Raw genomic sequence first — 18,193 nt, forward strand, 5'->3', positions numbered from 1 at the left:
GAACTTAAAGCAATTGCATAGGAAACATTTGAGCAAGTAGTATTGCTTAGATGTATTTAAAAGTGTATTCTTAATCATTTTTATCGTTTATTTATTTTTTATCAATAGTAGTATTAGCAGTAGTATTTGAGCTGTTTGTATGTTACAGAGGTACTTGAAAGTTGTGACTTGTGTGAGAGAACTTTAATGTTGAAGGCCTTTTTCTTTTGAGCATAAATTAGAACGTCAGTCCATCTTACAAAAAACATTTGGGATCCTTGTGGATGTGCAGCTGGAGTCTGTCTCCATTTCCTGCACACACTTGTGTGTGATCACACATCAGAAACTGGACCAGAACTGAGCATGCATCACAGTAACCAGGGGCTGACTACAGGTAGAAATAACTTTCAGGATACCTAAATAAATTAACTTGGGAGCACTAGTCCCTCTATTCTCTAGATGTCTTCTGTTGATCTAGAGAAGTGAATACAGAATAAGCATTGCTGCAAGTCTGAAAATAAAGACAATTTGATAAATCAGCTGTAAAATATAGACCTTTTCTGGTTCAAAACATGTCTGGAAAGGCAGACGTTTACCTGTGAGCTTTTAGAAATTCAGGCAGAACATGAGCTGCAGGAAATCTTTTTTTTCTCTCCTTGTGCAGCAAGGGAAGGTGACAGCAGTACCTTCTTCTGGTATATGAGACCTATGGGGCAAATTAAGAGGACAACAAAAAGTAGCTCATAGTTTCTGATTCAGAGCTCCCACTAACCCTAAATGAGGGTGAAAAGGAGTTGATCCTGGCTCCACTCCTTCTAGTTACTCAGGTGCTTTGCTCGAACCTGAGTTTACTAGGTTAGCCATGCCTTCTCACCTGGTGCTCTACCATTGGCTCAGGCTGTGACGTGGCCATTTCTATGTGCTACTTAAGATTAGAGACTGCTAGGGAAGCAGTCTCTGTGAAGTACTTATTTTTCATGGTACTTGCAAAAAAGGCCTTTAAATTTATTTACTGCTACATTGTATTGCTAAAGAAGCCACTGCTTAGTGGCCTTCAGTGAGGCTTTTTTCATGTTTTGGACAATGGAATGAGAAGGAAGACTCTGAAATCCTGTTGACTTACTATGCTGAAATAGATCCCGCCACTAGTTATGTGATACAAACTTTGTGTGTAGTACTGTTTAGTGCTACGGTCTGCTTATTCTTCGAGAACAGAATGTTCATATTTGTATGTATGTACAGCTAAGGAGGTACTATTAAAATACTGGTATTAGTTTTTAGGAATAAAAGCTTAAGGGAAGTGTGTAAAAAATAAGAAGGGAACGCTGGGATTTCACTGGAAACTTTCATATGCATTTGTTTGTATTAAAGCTTCACTGGATGGCTGTTTTTTAAAAATATTTCATGTCGACACATATGAGCTGCTGCATATTGCATGAGTCCTTCATATTTTTCTAGTCTTTCAGATGTGCGTATGACCTAAAACTTTCATGAACCTATGCATCTATTAACTCTGAAATGCCTGGGAGAGCACTGAAGTTGTAGAACATTATCTATTGCTAAAACTGCTAGAGTTATATCATGGTTATTTTAGGAGACATTCTTGGGAAAGCTAATACATTCAGAGAAGTAACTCTGTCAACTCTACTAAAAGATACAATTTTTAGTTCTTCACATAATACATTTTGTATGAGATTTAGATGAGTGAACAGAACTGCTTGTAGGGTTGCTCTCTCTTTGCCTCCCAGATAATGTTTTTCCCAATCATATACATCTAGAAGACTAAAACAGCATGAATGTAAGAGTGCTGAATGAATTGTTAGTGACTTTAGCATATGTAGCTGCTCTTATCAATCCCACTTCACAGTGGGAGTTCACTAAAGCCACATCATATTGCCTGATGCACTTGAGTTTCCTTCTTGCTAATGGCATCTTCTTCCATTCCAATGATGTTCAAGCATCAGTGACCGTGACTTCCAGCAGCGTACAGGCAAACTGCAGTCTTCACACACATCACCTGAGAATTTTCTTTTTGTTTTGTTATTTGATAATACAATTAAAAATGCTTGATCACCTCCCTCATCCTGCTGGCCACTCTTCTTTTGATGCAGCCCAGGGTATGGTTGGCTTTCTGGGTTGTGAGGACACATTGCTGGCTCATATCCAGCTTGCCATCCACCAGTTTTCCCAGGTTTTTCTAGACAGGGCTGTGCTCAATCCTTTTGTCCTCCAGCTTGTATTGGTCTGGCACAAATACTAAAATAGACTACTACAGTTATTACTGGATTATCTGTAGAAAGAATGGAGACGTAGAGTAATATATAAGTGGATTATACAATAATTCACTGTAATGATTTGATTTCCACTTCTTTAATCTGTGAGTTGGTATTTCAGTGTTCCTTTCCGTGCAAGTTTACAGAATACTTTCTTTCACCAGTTTTGATATAAGTGTATCTGATTGAACAATCTGTATGTGCACAAGTACATTCAAGGTAGGATTAAGTTCTCAAGTTTGAATGATGTCTTGTTATTTAAAAGTAGTAGAAAGAATAGTGTGTTTGAAAGAGGACAGTATTGGTAGAAGATAGAAAGGGATGATAAACTTGTTACTGTTGGTTTTGGAATTATTTCAGCTGCTTCTGGAAAGAATTTCAACATGAATTTCCTTCGATCCTTGCTGAAGAAAGGGTGAAGTGAAACTGGAGTTGCAGAAAAATGAATAAGTATTTTTTAGAACCTTAGTGTGTTCCAGATGCACTGAAGGATGCGAAGCTTCAAAGATATGCATGAGCTGGCAGTCTTCCTTTTGAGACACTTTCCGTATCTGCCATCTCTAGCACTTTGCTGTTGGTGTGGTTACCAACAGCCTCTGCTTTTGCCAGGCAGGATCAGCAGAACTTCAGTGCCTTAATGAAACTCAAGAGTTAGTTACAGGTGCTGTAAGCAGAGAGCTAAAGGTCTGATATGAAAGGTGGGAATAGAAGTTACCCAGTATTGAGAATGTCTCAAGTGCAACATTTGCTACTCGGGTTGTGGTGTATCATGTCTGCAATATGAAGTAATAATAATATAAATAATTTCTTTTTTCTCCAATCCCAGTGTAGTTAAAATGTTGATTATGGAAAGCATTACCTTTTCAAGTACTATTATTGTGACATATTTAAAAATGCAAGCATTGCCAGAAGTCAAACCGCCATGTTAAACTCAATTATGTCTGCTTTTTTTTTTTTTTTTTTTTTTTTGTGCTGTTTTTCTTCTGCAAATAATCCTGCAGTTGCATCCCTTGCATGCTATACATGGATGGAAGCAAGTTTCTGTTCTAACTGAGGTGTTGGAACTAATACACTTAGCTGCACTGAGAGTACTCCCTGTAGTTTGGAAGCAGCTGCTAACACATCAGTTTGGAGTGTGATGCACATGTCTGCCATAAAAAGCAGAATGGATCTGTTGTGCTCATGAAAAGCCAAAGTCTTGAGTATTGTGTTCAGATAAGTTTGTTTCTGTGAATAGGAAAGATGCACAATAAATAAATAAATATATATATATAAAGACTAGTGGTGCAGGTACTGTGAATAACTAAATGCACAGAGTACTTTTTTTTTCCCCATGTATGTCCTTTCAGAATCTTAGGGAAAAATGTGGTACATCTTAGAGCTGACATTTCACATCTGCCGTGACAGATATTTTATGTTTCTTTGAACGCATCTTTAGAATCTCAGTTTTGAGTCTGTTGGAGCAGACATTTGTCTCTTCTGAAATATTTTTGCAAAAGACACAATTTCTTTTCTTTCAATGATAACCTACAAATTATTTTTCACCTGGATGATTTAAGTGTTATGTGATAGTTTTTGCCAAAGGAAACAACTCAGGATATGCAGCACAGTAACGGAATGGTTGCTTTGCTATAAATTAGTACTCAAAAGCAATTTAGTTAACTTTGATGATGAGTATCAACATGCTCAAGCGAACTTGAGGCCTTCGTATGCCCCACAAAATGTAGCAATTCCTTGGTGACTCTGGAGATGTACAAGGAGGCTGACAGACCTAAGTTGATTTGAACTGTTCTTAGAAGATAATTCTAACAGTTCTCTAGTTCATAATATTGGTAGGTTTTCCTCCTATTTTCTAAACAACTTTGATTATGGGCCTGCCCTTCAGCTAGAAATCACAACTTGTATGAGAATTTCTTTTATCTATCTTTCTTTTTATTCACCTTTGCCATTCAGCGTTTTACCACCCAACTGGAATATTACACGCAATGCATCAAGTTCACTGTAGACAAAATGAGGAGTTCCCATGTCCTTCTTTTTCTGCATTTTCCCAACAACTTTCTCTTTACCATCATTGTGGCTCTATTGCTCTCTCTCTTGTGTGAGCTGATTAAATTGAATTAAAATAAATCCACACCCCAAGTCCATAGCTTACTGTATCAGTAAGTTAAATGAGACCATAGAAGGATCAAGTGAGCTGCAGAGCTTGTAGCAAAGGCAAAGTGAATCTAGATGGCCAGAAATGAAAAAGAGGATGGTCTGGAGCGGGAGGAAGGAAGGAGCTGACAGCAAAGATGGGAAGCAAGCCTTTGGGTAGCGGTTGTAATGAAGCATTAGTTTGGCTCAATGCCTGTAGCATCACAGTTACTGTTCATAATTGTTCAAACCAGAGTAGCCATGTACTTTTATGGATTTTCAGGAATTTATTCTAGATGTCATGCTGGAACCATCTTTTAATTCCAGTGGTGCTGCACTCTCCTTAGAACTTACGGCTTCCTACTGATTAATTCAACAGATGAGACAGTTGGAAGATCTCTCACAGAAATGAATCTTTAGCCAAATAGCATTTGCTTTTCCCCAGAGATGTCACATCATCATTTCTACTGTCTGGGAAGTAGTCTCCTCCTGTTTTACTTTTTATAACCTCTGGCAGATTTATCTCATGATATACACAGATCATACTGTAGAAGGACAGAGAGCTGTCTTAGCAAAAATTTTCCATATATTATTTCATGCATGTCTTTGGAGCTTTTTAGTCACAAACTTCATTCTGATTTGTGCCTTCACAACTTTTTGGAATACTTGGGAGTATAATGATGGAGTCAGTTGTCATCGGCCTTTCCAGTTCTGTTTCAGAGAACAAAGATATTTCCCATTGTATTTTATTGTACAAATAATTTCTCTTTTTATTTTACAATTTCTGACTACAATAAGCTAACTTTAAAGCATTTTTCCTGCTAATTTATTGCTTTTGCTAAATAGTCCTCTTCCTTTCTCTGACTTGTATTTGGCTACTATTTAGTGCCTCTGGTGGAAGAAGCTTGCTACTTGTTAAAACGGATCTCCATTATTTAATTTCACCAACAATTAATTTTGGTGGAGAAAAACGAGACTTTGTTAGTATTTATTTGATTTTGTATTCATATAGTTTATGGTGTTATTAGCGATCTGGATGTGGAGAGTAAGTTTGCATACAGGATCATTTGGCTGGGAACACTGATCTGTGTGAACATAGAAAGCTCTGCAGAGTGATCTGGATGATCTCGATCAGTGGGCCAAGGCCTATGGTATGGCATTTTAGAAAACCAAATGTTGGGTACTGCACTTGGGTCATAACAACCCCACACAGCGATATAGGCTTTGGGAAAAGTGGATGGAAAGTTTCCAAGCAGAAAAGGATGTGTAGAATTGGTCACTTTGTGAGTTACAAGAAAGTCATACAGCTTCCTGCTCCAACTCCCAGCAATGTTGCTATATAGACATTGCTGATGAATCAGGCTGCTATGGTTGGCTTTTTTGAGGGGTAATAGTCATTTCTTCATCCATGTCATGTTAGTGACCAAATTTTCTTGGAGCTAAAAAAAAAGTGATAGATTCCCTCAAAAAACGGGAAGGAGCTTCTCTCTGTCATAGTTGTAGCATAGTTGGAGTTTGGTTTTTTTTTGAGGGGGGAAGGGGAAAGCAGGTAACAAAAAATATTTGATTCAATGTGATGGTACAAGTATAATTGAAAGGACTAAATCTATGCAATAGGAGCTCTGCAGAGAAGGACATAGGTGTTCTGGTGGACAACAGGTTAACCATGAGCAAGCAGTGTGCCCTTGTGGCCAAGAAGACCAGTGGTACCGTGAGGTGTGTTAAAAGAAGTGTGGCCAGCAGGTTGAGGAGGTGATCCTCCCCCTCTCCTCAGGCTTGGGAAGCCACATTTAGAATGCTGTGTTCAGTTCCAGGCTTTTTCAGTTCAGGAAAGACAGAGGTCTCTTAGAAGGAGCCCAGCAGAAGGCCACAAAGATGATTAGGAATCTGGAGCATCTCCTGTATGAGGAAAAGCTGAGTAACCTGGGTCTGTTCAGCCTGGAAAAACAGAAGACTGAGTGGGAGTCTGGTTAGTGTTTATAAATATCTAAAAGGAGATGGGAGGTAAATGAATTAGGCTGGGCTCGCCTTGGTGATAGGAAGTGATAGGACAAGGGGCAATGTTCTAAAACTTGAAACATAGGAAGATCCATACAGACATGCGGAAGAGTGTCTTTATGGTAAGAGAGATAGAACACTGAAAGCACTGAATTCTCCTTCCACAGAGCTATTCAAGACTCGTCTGCATGCCTACCGGTGTGACCTATTGTAGGGAACCTGCTTTGGCACTGGGGTAGGACTCAGTAACCTCTTGAGATCCCTTCCAACCCCTTTGATTCTGTGATTTCTGCTGAAGAATAATCTGTGAATGCACTGCTCATCTCTTACAAGGTTTCTACTCTATTGATTACTGTTGTCATACCTCTGTTTTTTCCCCCATTTGTTTTCATTCCAATACCTGTTACTTAGGAAGTATCACAGAATCACAGAATTGTAGGGGTTGGAAGGGACCTCTAGAGATCATTGAGTCCAACCCCCCTGCCAAAGCAGGCTCCCTACAGTAGCTAGAATAATTTTTTTCTTCAAAACAGAATTGCTCTAATTAAATTGCTCTTCAAATTATATGACTTGCAAGTGATTCTTAGAGAAGAATTTATTGCTGGAAAATACATGCTGATACAGCTAAATTGGAAGTTCAGGGTAAGGATCACATAACTGAAAAATATGAAAGGTGTCTGAAAGGGAGGATATGTTTATTCATGTCTCTAATAGGTTCCGCGAGATATTATTCTCATTACTATTCATGTTTTTTGGTGGATAAAAGCTTTTTTAATGCAGTTGCTGTGCTAACTAAATTTCTAAAGAATAGCTTGTATTGGATTTTGTTAATAAGAACGGTCCTTGTTAAGTGATGTTAAAAGGACGTAGCTATTTGGTACTACTGCATACTTTGAGAAATGGTTTCTTGAAAAATGACACCAACATCTTCATAATTTCCTTATAGTAGCTTTGCCTATATGGCGGAGTTCACAGACTGTACGTTGTATTGTGGATGCAGTGAAAATTGACTATGGTTGGAAATTTAGTTCTAACATTTCTGTTTAATTGCACTTTAAAGCAAAAAAAAAAACAAACCACCTCATTGTGCAAAATTCTTTATTCTTTAGAGACCTGTACAACTTTAAGAAACAGCTAAATGAGTGCAGTTCTTATTAGGAAGAACAATCGGTTTAACTTTCTACCCTGTAACTCCAGTTATAGTCCCAGAAGAAAAGGCAAAATGTTAAAGCTATGAAATAACATTAAAATGCCATTTAATTTGTCAAGGGAAATGTGGATTTTTTTTTCCCCCCCTCAGATAAAAAGACTTGAATAAAAGCTTTTTTCCTCTGTAGTGCTTGCAGACTTTCAAGTAGATGGAGAAGACAGTTGCTAACAGCAGATTACACCAGATGCACAGTTGCCTAGGGATGTGTGTGATGTTTGCTGGAGACGGGTCTTATTGTCTTGCCTTGAGGCATTAGGTTGAGTCTATTAGACCATTTAAGTAGTGATTTTTTTTTTCCTGGGCTGGTGGAGTGTCTCACTGTGCTATGTGGCATTTTTAGGTAATGCATGAAGTAGATTTTAAAAAGACGAACTTGTAGAAGTAGAAATAGGTGACCTCTATTGAAGCCTTTTCAGATGCCTTCAATATTTACCACTGAAATAAAAGGTGGCTGTTTTTTGAGAAAAATTACTAGATTCCTTGCTTAAGTAACAGGCTGAATTAGCATTTCATTGTAGTTTGTTCCTCGATAAAATTTCTGTGGATACATTAAAGGATTTGCATTTATATTAAATATCATAGCATGCAAGTAGAGGATCAGTGAGGCTCTGTATGATGAATATCTGAAGATTTCCTGAAAATTCTTTTTAAAGAAAATGGATAATATTACAGATATGTTTACTGCATTTATATTAGAAGCAGTGTAATAGGTATCTTACATTTTCATGTTAATTCACACTTATCTGTTTATAGGATATGTAATTTGTTCCTTTGAAATACCTCATTTTTAGTGCAGCTACTAACACATGACATTTGGCAAGATAACCTGTGATCTATATTACTACAGTTCCTGTATTCAAATGAGATTTATTTATTTATTTATTCATCTTAGTTATAATTTGTAAATAAAATTTTCCATATTGTGATTACAAAGTGAAAAATGTGACTCAGTTGCACAACTCGTTTGTAGTACCAGTCTGGGTTTTAGTTTTTTCCCTCGTTAAATTAGCATCTACTGGAGGCTAACAGGTATTCAGTGTGGAGTCTTTGTTGTGCATTTTGAACGTCGCTTTCTCTGCTCCATTCAGTTTGGGGCAGCTCAAACGAGCCAAAGGGTTTACAGTCATATAAGCAATTGGGTACTTTGAATAAGAGAATTTTTCTAAAAAATGTGATGATAGGACTTACACTATTTTAATGTAACAATAAACACTTAATTAGTTTACATATTGCTGGAGAAAACTGGATTTAAGAGATTGCAGTTAGGCAGAAGCCTGGCAGGTTGTGATAAGACACACAGCTATGAATGGCAGTTCTTAGAGCAGCTGACATGTCAGACCTAGCCAATCTGCTAAAATTATTCAGTTCTTCTCTTCTTTACTGGTTTTGAACATCATTATAAAATCACTGAATAGTCTGAATTGGAGAAGACCTTAAAGATTATCTGGCACCAACCCCACCTGCCTCACGAGGTAGGAACACCACCTACCAGATCAGGTTGCCCAAAGCCCCATCTAACCTGGCCTCAAATATTCCCAGGGATGAGGCATACACAGCACCTTTGTGCACTTATTTCAGTTCCTCACCACCCTCTGAGTGAAGATTTTCTTTCTAATATCTAATCTAAATCTACCCTCTTTCAATTGAATGCTCTTACCCCTTATCCTGTCACGGCACTCCCTGAAAAAAAAAACACAACAAAGAGTTCTGTTGCTCCAAACAGTCAGTCCTTTCTATTACATAGAGATCAACTCTACCGCCTCTTCTGCCTTGCCGCAGTTGTTATGAGTCATCCCACTATGTTTCTGTAATAGCAATAGTCATGCAGCTGGAAAACTACAATATGACTTCCAACTCCTCTAGTTTGTTGCCCATGCTGTGTGCGTTGTATTGCTTCGCTCTGGCTGCTGGTCCTGCCACTTTTTGAGAGGAGGAAGCCCTGATTCCCATGTGGCATTTCTGAAGTGGTTTCTTCCTTTCTAATGCATCAACAATGCACGAGTTCTTGTTGCTCCTCAGATTTCCATCCTCTGCCCCCACAGAACCTGGTTTAATGCTCTCCCTGTAATTCTGGTCAACTTGTTGCCAAAGATGCAGTAATTATTAATAAGTTGATATGTTAATGAATGATCTTCAAAGTTTAATAAACATATGAAAGTTTTGCATCACACTGTTTTGTATTCATTTTTAAGATTCAGCGGTAGCTTGATACTTAGCATTGAATTTAAATAAGTCAGAGTATTACTAAAGAAATGGATGGTGCTATTTAAACTTAGTGTCTTAGTTTTCCACTAAGTGCTAATATAGCGCCAAGCTTAGGAATTCTGTGGTTAATATTGACACAAACAGTTGTCTGCCAAATACAAGTAATTAAAGCTTGAAAATGCTTAATGTAAAAAATAAATAAATTAATATATAAGTATATAAATACAGATTTAGAAGGCTAATGCAGTTGGTCATTTCTGACTGGTACTGAATAGATGCTTATGTTCTGAACTAGTGGGTCCTGTCTGTATAGGACGTCACTTGTATTCTGTGTAACTTCTCTTGAGTCACACTCAGTATCTCTATCCCATCTTTCTTGATAAGATTCTTTGCTGTCATTGTGGCACATATAATGTACCTCTGATTAGGGCTTTGGAAATGGTACTGCCATCCATGGTGTACAGTGGTAATGCTCTCTGTAGATACTCCACAAACTGACCACGTGGTGTATTGTAATCTTTGGTGTAGGATTCTTTTCTTGTAGTGGTTTGTTTTGTTTTTGAGGTTCACATACGTACAAATTGCTTCTGAATTGAGAATGTTTTCATCGTGGATGCTTTCTTGTTGCAAGCACAATATGTCTGTTATGGAACTGAAAATTATGTTTTCAAATCTTAATATGCAGCCTTTTTTTTTTTTTTTTTTTTTTTTTTTTTCTTTAGGAAAGCCCAAGAAGCAAACAAGAAAGTGGTTGTAGCAGGCTGTGTTCCACAAGCCCATCCTCGTCAGGATTACCTCAAAGGCTTGAGTATTATAGGGGTATGTATCTTTAGCAATTAGAAACCGAAGAATTTTGTAAATGTTTTCATAGGCCAATATCATTAGTATACGTTTAGTTGACTGGTTGACTTTCTCCTCAAAAAGCAGTAGAGAAACGTAATACCTCTGATTGTCTGCTTTTGTTATAAAGCACTTAAGCGTTTTTTACATCCACAGTGATTTGCTCTGGTTGTGGGATGAGGGTTCAAAGGAAATGGATGCTCTTGAGTTTTAGTGCCATTTGTAGTTGAAAGGGTGGTGATAACAGCCATTGCCACATTGTTTAAAATATCACAGTTTATTTGCATTAAGATTAAAATAATAATAATAATAATAATACATCCTTTGGTAAAAGAAGTGAAAGGCTGGCAAAGGACTTGAGCAGATGTTACAGGGGCACAGCTGGAGGTTTGGTGTTTTTACAAAATCACAAAAGAAAGTGATCGTTTTGTTTAAATATGAGGCAATCTGAAGAGTTAAATCCATCAGTGACTGAGCTGCTAGACAGTAACCAAGTTCTGCCTTGAAAAAATAACCTGCAATCTTTTGGCATAATTCAGCTGGTGCTTTCAGTATCCTTTGAAATGAAGTAATACCATCTAATTTATTCACCTCTGTAGAATCTTCCTGAAAATGAGGGAGATGAAGCACAAGCTAGAAAAGAGTCTTCATGGTTTAAGGCTTTAGATCAAAATTAGTAAAAGGCAAGATGGAGTTGAAACACTGTCATTGGATTCCATGAGTGAATTATAGAGTGAAGTTGTCCTGTATTAAATTAGAATGGGTGGTTGTGCATCATCTTTCATGTGCTAAGAATGTGGAAAGGTTGAAGTGTTTCCACTTCAGTTGTGATGAAATCAGGTTGGAACTAAGATTTTAAAGGAACGGCAATAAAACATTCCGAAGAATTCGTTTCTGTAACTACCACCACCCAAAATGTTTTATCTTTTACTTTTTGTCTTTCCAGCTGTATTTTTAGATACCTTATTGCCTATAAGTTAGCTCACTGCCCAGAAATGATACTCAAGGTGTGTGACATGCTACATTGATGTATACAGATGACAAAGTGTTGATACTTCCATGGATATATTGTTTCTTCCTCTGAATTATATCAATGTGCAAAGAATCTGGTGCTTTTTCATCTCCAAGATACCAACTTACTATGTGCAGCAGGATAGGAAAATAAAAAGGTGAATGGTTTTTATGGGTTTTCATGACCTGTGATTGTTCATTACAGTGAATGTGAAGATACCTACCTGTACGAAGACAGAGATAAAAAGTATCTTACCTGGTTATAACAGTAATGTGTCACTGTCCTTTGGCTTGGACTGTGATTCTGTTTATCAGGTGAAGAGTAAATGTTGTTTTACTGCAGGCAATTAGGATGCTGATGTTTGGTCTCAGGGTGTTCACAAGCAGTTGAGTCCAGAGAGTGATTGTATCTGCAGCAGCCCCTCACTGTGCAGGCAAGGTACTGCTGCCCCCTTCCTTTGGCCTATTCTCAATCTCATCCTTTTTTTTCTTTTTATTACCTAATAGGTTCTATCTTCTGAGGTAGAAAAAGTTGAAGTCTGATATTAAGAGATATTTTCTGAAGAAATTGCAATGTTCACTTTAGAGGATTTAGTCCTTTTAAAATGGGACCAGAATAGTTGTTATGTAAAAGGCACTGACATAACTCCCAAAAGCATCAGCACTGTAACAACTGGCAGGGGATGATGCTTCTGCTGTAAATATGTGTCCTGGAGACAACTCCTTCCAAAGTTAATTTTGGGTTGTAGTAAGGGATGAACAGATGAATACCCTTTCATTTATCATGGAGATTGCTGGGAAGCCTTAAGCATTCCCATCTTTATTGCAATACATCATTGGACCAAATGATTCTGCGTCTTCTTTTGTGGTACAGCATGGACCAAGGAGTGTTTCTGTGGTGCCTTAGATTCCCACCTCGCAGACTCCATTAAAAGGCAGTGCGTGTCTCTCAGAAAGTTTTGGACTTTCATGAATCGCTTTATCTAACAACCATTCTCTGTTTTTTAATAGCTGCAGCCTCTGAGAGAAGTGCAATGAGGCGTTCAAGGAAGACCCTTGTCAGGGACATCTGAAGATCATTTCTCCTGGTCCTATAACTTCAAAAGGAGATTTCTTGAAATTCCTTGTCCCACAAAATGCTTCTGTCCTTAATTTAATGAGCATATTAAACTGAAAAAAAGTCTCTATTGTACTGTCTTGGTCAAGGTCAATGCTTTGTTTTCCCCCTTGACAGTGCAGTGTCTTCACACAGTCTTGGTAATTTCTTGATGAGACTGTTGGAAAGAGTTTCTTTAATCTGTTTTTTAGGTTCTTAGTTGCATTTTTCTAGATAGTGTTGTTTCGAGACTCACTGATTTCTGTCTAGTACAAAATTGCTTGTAAATATGCAACCTCTCACTTAACTACCCGCTAAGTGTATTCAGGGATTACTGGATCTTTTTTCCCAGTTTATCTTGCAAAAAGTTTCAGATTGTTAATGCTGCTTCTGAGACCGCTCAGATCATGCTTGAGCACTTAGAAGAATTTGCGTGACCATCCTCAAAGACACGTCTGCAGTGCACTCACAAATCACCTAATGGGAGACTGCAGACATAGCGCATTACAGGCACGTCTTTGAGCTGTTTACATTTAGCAGTCATCTGTTGAATGTGATAGTGGCAGTACAAAGGGAGCTTGGGGACTTTCTCTGATGGCAGACGGTCAGTGTGTAGGTTTGTGTAGTCTTCCAGCTAATTGCTGGGGCTCAGTTAAAGAGCTTGGGACTTGTCTCACAGGAGTGCTGGGGTAAAATGAGGGGTGAGTGGCTTGGAATGTAATTGGCCTGTGTTTTGAGTGTTCAGCAATTGTCTGTAGCTTCAGCCCCAGCATGGATCACCTCATGTTTTCCTTGTGTCCCGGAGAGCTGGGTAAATGTAATTTCTGAGCTGTACTGCCTTAGATGGCATGAGAAAAGCTCAAAGATTCTTCCTGATCTTTATTTCAACTCAAGCATCATGCCTTATTATAACACTCTGCTTTGCTTTTTCTCCAGTTAGTTTCCTGCTTTGGCTACCTCTTCATCCCTTGGGCCCTACCCCTGCCTCTTTTCTCTATCCAGCTAAGCCCAGGTTTCTGCATCTGTCATTGTTCCCCCTGTATTCCTGCACAGCTGTCTGCTCCAGTCAGTCCTTAGCTTTTGTTCTACTCAAATCCTAATGGAGAGACATATATAATTGGACAAAAGGTCCTCCATGTGGATGCTTATACTGGACAAAACGTTGTGTGATTTGCAGAGGTAAATGTAGTGCTACATCCACCACTACACTACAGTGTGCAATATCCAGCAGTAGGGTACTTTTTTGTCAGTACAGATGATTCAGATTGTTTGGACTCACTGCAAAGAAATGTTGAGGAGTGGTATCTGTGCCCTTCATGCATCAAGAAGAGCTTTGTCTCCATGTTTGATGGGCTTCTTAATGACTGCAGGAAACATGATTGAGTCTCTGCTTAGGAAGGTTTATGGAAACTTTTGCTGCCACTCATTTCTGAAGAGAGTACACTGTAAGATCAGTGAGATGTGGAGATGTGGTTAAAGGAATCCTATGACTCTCTGTATAGCCAAAGAAATTTACTACCACTACCTTGTAGTGTTTTTCTTTTTCTTAATTTTCCTGTGTTTTTTCTTTGTTTTTTCCTTTTTCCTTTTTCCCCCCCAAATAGGATTGCTCAAAACACTTTCTTTCTCTCACTCCACTTTTACTGAGGAGATATTTTACATGAAGTTTGAAAGCATTCATTAATTTTGTTTTTAGCACTTGAGCACTTTGGTCAGACAGTTTCCAATAATTTCAAATGAAAAATGGGTAATGAGAGAAATAACATATAAGGCTGGATAAGCATCCATTCCTGGTTGCAGGTCTTATCTCCAAGATGAATAATTTTAATTACTTACATGAACTGTCTTTCTGACAGGCACATTGAGAATAATTTAATTTACCCAATAAAATGAAAATACAACACGCTGTTTTTCCCTGTCTTTATTTAACAGGGGTTCAGGGCTATGCAAAAATTCCCCAGAGGTATAACACAGAAAGTAATTAGAGAGGTTGTTCAGGTTTTGAACCATTGAGATTTCTTTTGTTTTACAATGATTATGAACTTAAACAGCTTTAGGATCAAGATGTGGCAATAATATTTTAGGCGTTGTTTTTGGCAGAGACTGTGTTACGTATCCATGCTTATAATTTTCTTCACAAGTTTTTCTAACTTTCCCATCCACCCTTACAACTTTCCCAACCACCTTTACATGTCAACAAAGCATTATACAAACACTTTTCAACTGTCCATGCAGGCACATATCCAATCAAAGCTGTGAGTCCCTTCTTCACAATTGTAATGTATACACTTCCACTTTTAAGCAGCTCTTTAAAAAACTTGCATTTGTATTCAGGGGTGTAGGTAGGATGCTCCAAAAGTAATGCCTCCAATCTATTTTTCACGGAAACCACAATAGATACAAAGAGCACAATAATACCGTTCAATAGAGCAAATTTTCAGCTACAAAAACAGTATTTTTTCATCATAGTCACCACCAATAGCTATGCATTTTTGCCAGTAATGAATAAAAGCCTGTATGCTGTGCATATAAAAGTCTGCAACAGGGGAGGTCACCCACTGTTGCTGTTGCCACTGCTGAAATGTACCACCACTTCACTGCCATAACACTGACATCCGCCTCAGGTATTGTGGGCCAGCATAATAAAATAGAAGGTATTACTTTTGGAACAGCCTTAATATGTACAAGTATGTAAAATATGCGCATGTTCTACATAAATTCTTGTATGGGTTTTGTCTATTAAAGCATTTTTGTAAATGTTAAATGCATGTCTGTAATATGAATGCTTGCAATTCAGAAAAGGACGTAAATATTGCATGGCATGTAAGAACATAAAAATGCCAATACTAGTGATATTTTGAAAAACTGAATTTTTAGAGTTCATAATCGATATACTGTATTTAGGAATACAAATTGGCAGAGATTTGTGTTTTGAAAAGGCTGCATTTAAAAAGAAAAACATAGTAATTTAACATGGACTCGATCTCACAAGTAAAAAGCCAAATAAAAGAATAGACTCCCACTGACCTCCATGTGGAACTGTAGATCAGACAGCAACTGCAGATGATCTTTTTTTAAGCTGTTGTTAGACTAATTGGAAATTAGATGTGAAATAGAGATGGTTGTGCAGCCGTTTGTTTACAGAAAATGACAAGCACAGTGCTTTATGGGCACTGAGCTCTGATACAAATTATACGGTTTCCAAGGAATTTTGTTGGAGATCAGGTTTGGGTCTTGAAGCCTGTGTAACTTGTACTTTTGTGCTTGTTTTTCAAACAAATCAAATCAAAACCTCCAAGGAAACGATTGCAGAAGTTGTACCAAATCTAATTTCATTATTATACAGCTGACAAAAACAGTATTTTAAAGTCAGTATTGTGGGAAAAAATTCTGAACTAATGTATGAAGTAGGGCTTTCTGCATGTTGTTTTCCTGCATTATATGTGAACTTCAATACGTATGTCTAGTAGATACTGCATGAAACATGCAGGCTATATAGAACATGTAGAATGCTTTGAGTGAAAGTTGTAGGAAAAAATCGCAATTTGAGTGTTAATTACAGTGTTAATGCTGTTTCTTTGTACTTTACATACCGGTATAGTGTATAGATCATTAACTTTAAAGAATATCAAGTAAGAACTACTTGAATGATTACAGGTACGTTTAGGCAAATATAACCAAAGTACAGATTTCTTGTCTTTGTTAGAGATGTTTTGCCATGTTTGTGAAATATTACTCTGTTTTACGAGGAGCGTCAAGGGTTTTCCTTCCATTTCAAGCACTGACTGCTGTACATCCAGAACAGCATCTTGTTCTCTTAACCATGAGATAATATTTTTAGTTTCTTCTCATATTACACTTTCTTTCACTTATAATATTTCCTTGTTATTTTTCTTCCCTGCCTCACAATATCCTCAGCTTATTACAGTGTTCAGTTGTTCTGGTCTTGAGGCTGATGGAGCCACCTGGGCACCTGGCTGCCCAAGTGACTGTGACCTCACAGCAGCCAGTTGGATCACAAGCAGTAGTTAAGGCTTGAAGTTCTCTCGCTAGGAGCTCACAGAGCACCTCTTTTGTGTCTGTATGGTGACTTCAGCCAAACTCGTGGGTTGCTGTTTTTGAGAACAGAAATTGGTTTAAGTCAGGTGGTGTGTTTTAGAGTTTCTTTTGGGACTCTGACAGACGAAACAAGATGCACAGAAAAGAAATGGATAAAAACGTAGCCCCAGAGTTTGCTTCCACTTAATCCAGAGGATCACATTTGTGAAGGAAGAGCTGTATTAAGGAAGTCCAGTTTCTCACTACTTAGATGTTGACCTTCTGACTTTTTTTAGGTTCAGCAGATAGATCGTGTAGTAGAAGTTGTGGAGGAAACTATTAAAGGTAAGCACTACACTTGAGATGTTTGTGGCCGGTCTGTAAGATGTAAGCATTAGCTAACAGAAATGCTGTTATGTTCTTTACTAACCTGATCTTTGCTTTCTCTTCTAACTAAATGTTTGGACAGCACTGTTCTGTGCCTTGTGCGCTTAGTAGTAGTTTCAGGAGCTCGGTGGCCTCTTGGATTCATAAGTAAATGATCCCAAGGAGACTTCAGGAACCCATTTAAGTTTTATCAGTATAGCTGGATGTAGAGTATTGCTTAAAGTTTCTGTTCCATCTTAATTCAGTGCTGTATCTCCACTTTCCTATGTTTGGGCCTCTCCTGTTTTTTTTTTTTTCAGATGTTTTGGCTCACTTCCCTGAGCTTTCCTCAGCAGGACAGATAAATAATCCTCTGGTTTAATGTTCTTTTGTAACTGTGTTCCTTGTACTCTCTGTCTGCATTAACGTGTGTGTACATACAGTGCTCTGCAGTGAAGGGGGGCAAAGGCAGTATTGTTTCTGCAGTCTGACCAGTAAACATTTGCTATAAAATAAATACATTTGTCTGGATCTTTCTGGGTTACCTAAGTTTGTCTCCATTACTTATCAGGCCATAAAAATTACTGTTCCTTGAAGCTTTAGATTACAGACATTAGTTTAATTGGCTGTACTTTGAATATAAACAAGTGTCTGCTCTATAATATGTTGCCGTGTAACTTCAATGCTGGAGTACGTTGTTTTGAAGTACAACATGAAAATGTAAAAAACACTGAAAAATAACTTTGAGGAAAAAAGTTTCTATTAAGAAATGATGCCGTGTGGAAGGCTTCTAGTAAGATTTTTCAGTACTTCAAATGCTTTCAGAAATTAAATTTCACAGTTCTTCCTTCTGGCATTTGCTTTTTTTTTCCCCCTTCAGCTTATTGTAGAAGAAACATATTTAGTGTACTCATACTGAATGTGCACAACTGTTTTCCTCAGAAGCATCATGATACTAGGAAGCACTTCTTTACAGAAAGGGTAGTTAAGTACTGGAATAGGCTCCCCATGGAGGTGGTTGAATCGCCATCCCTGGATGTGTTT

General features: G+C 37.9%; 1 protein-coding gene across 2 annotated transcripts in view; it reads left to right on the plus strand.

Annotated features, from left to right (window-relative positions):
* The window catches only part of CDKAL1 (CDKAL1 threonylcarbamoyladenosine tRNA methylthiotransferase), a 344,063-nt gene that overhangs the window by 86,811 nt on the left and 239,059 nt on the right, over positions 1–18,193 (plus strand). For both annotated transcript variants that reach the window (XM_072328453.1, XM_072328454.1), the window contains exons 6-7: positions 10,521–10,617; positions 17,080–17,128. In XM_072328453.1, the coding sequence (XP_072184554.1) occupies positions 10,521–10,617; positions 17,080–17,128 (146 nt within the window). The remainder of the gene's footprint in view (positions 1–10,520; positions 10,618–17,079; positions 17,129–18,193) is intronic.

Source organism: Excalfactoria chinensis, chromosome 2, assembly GCF_039878825.1.
Source record: "Excalfactoria chinensis isolate bCotChi1 chromosome 2, bCotChi1.hap2, whole genome shotgun sequence".
NCBI lineage: Eukaryota > Metazoa > Chordata > Aves > Galliformes > Phasianidae > Excalfactoria > Excalfactoria chinensis.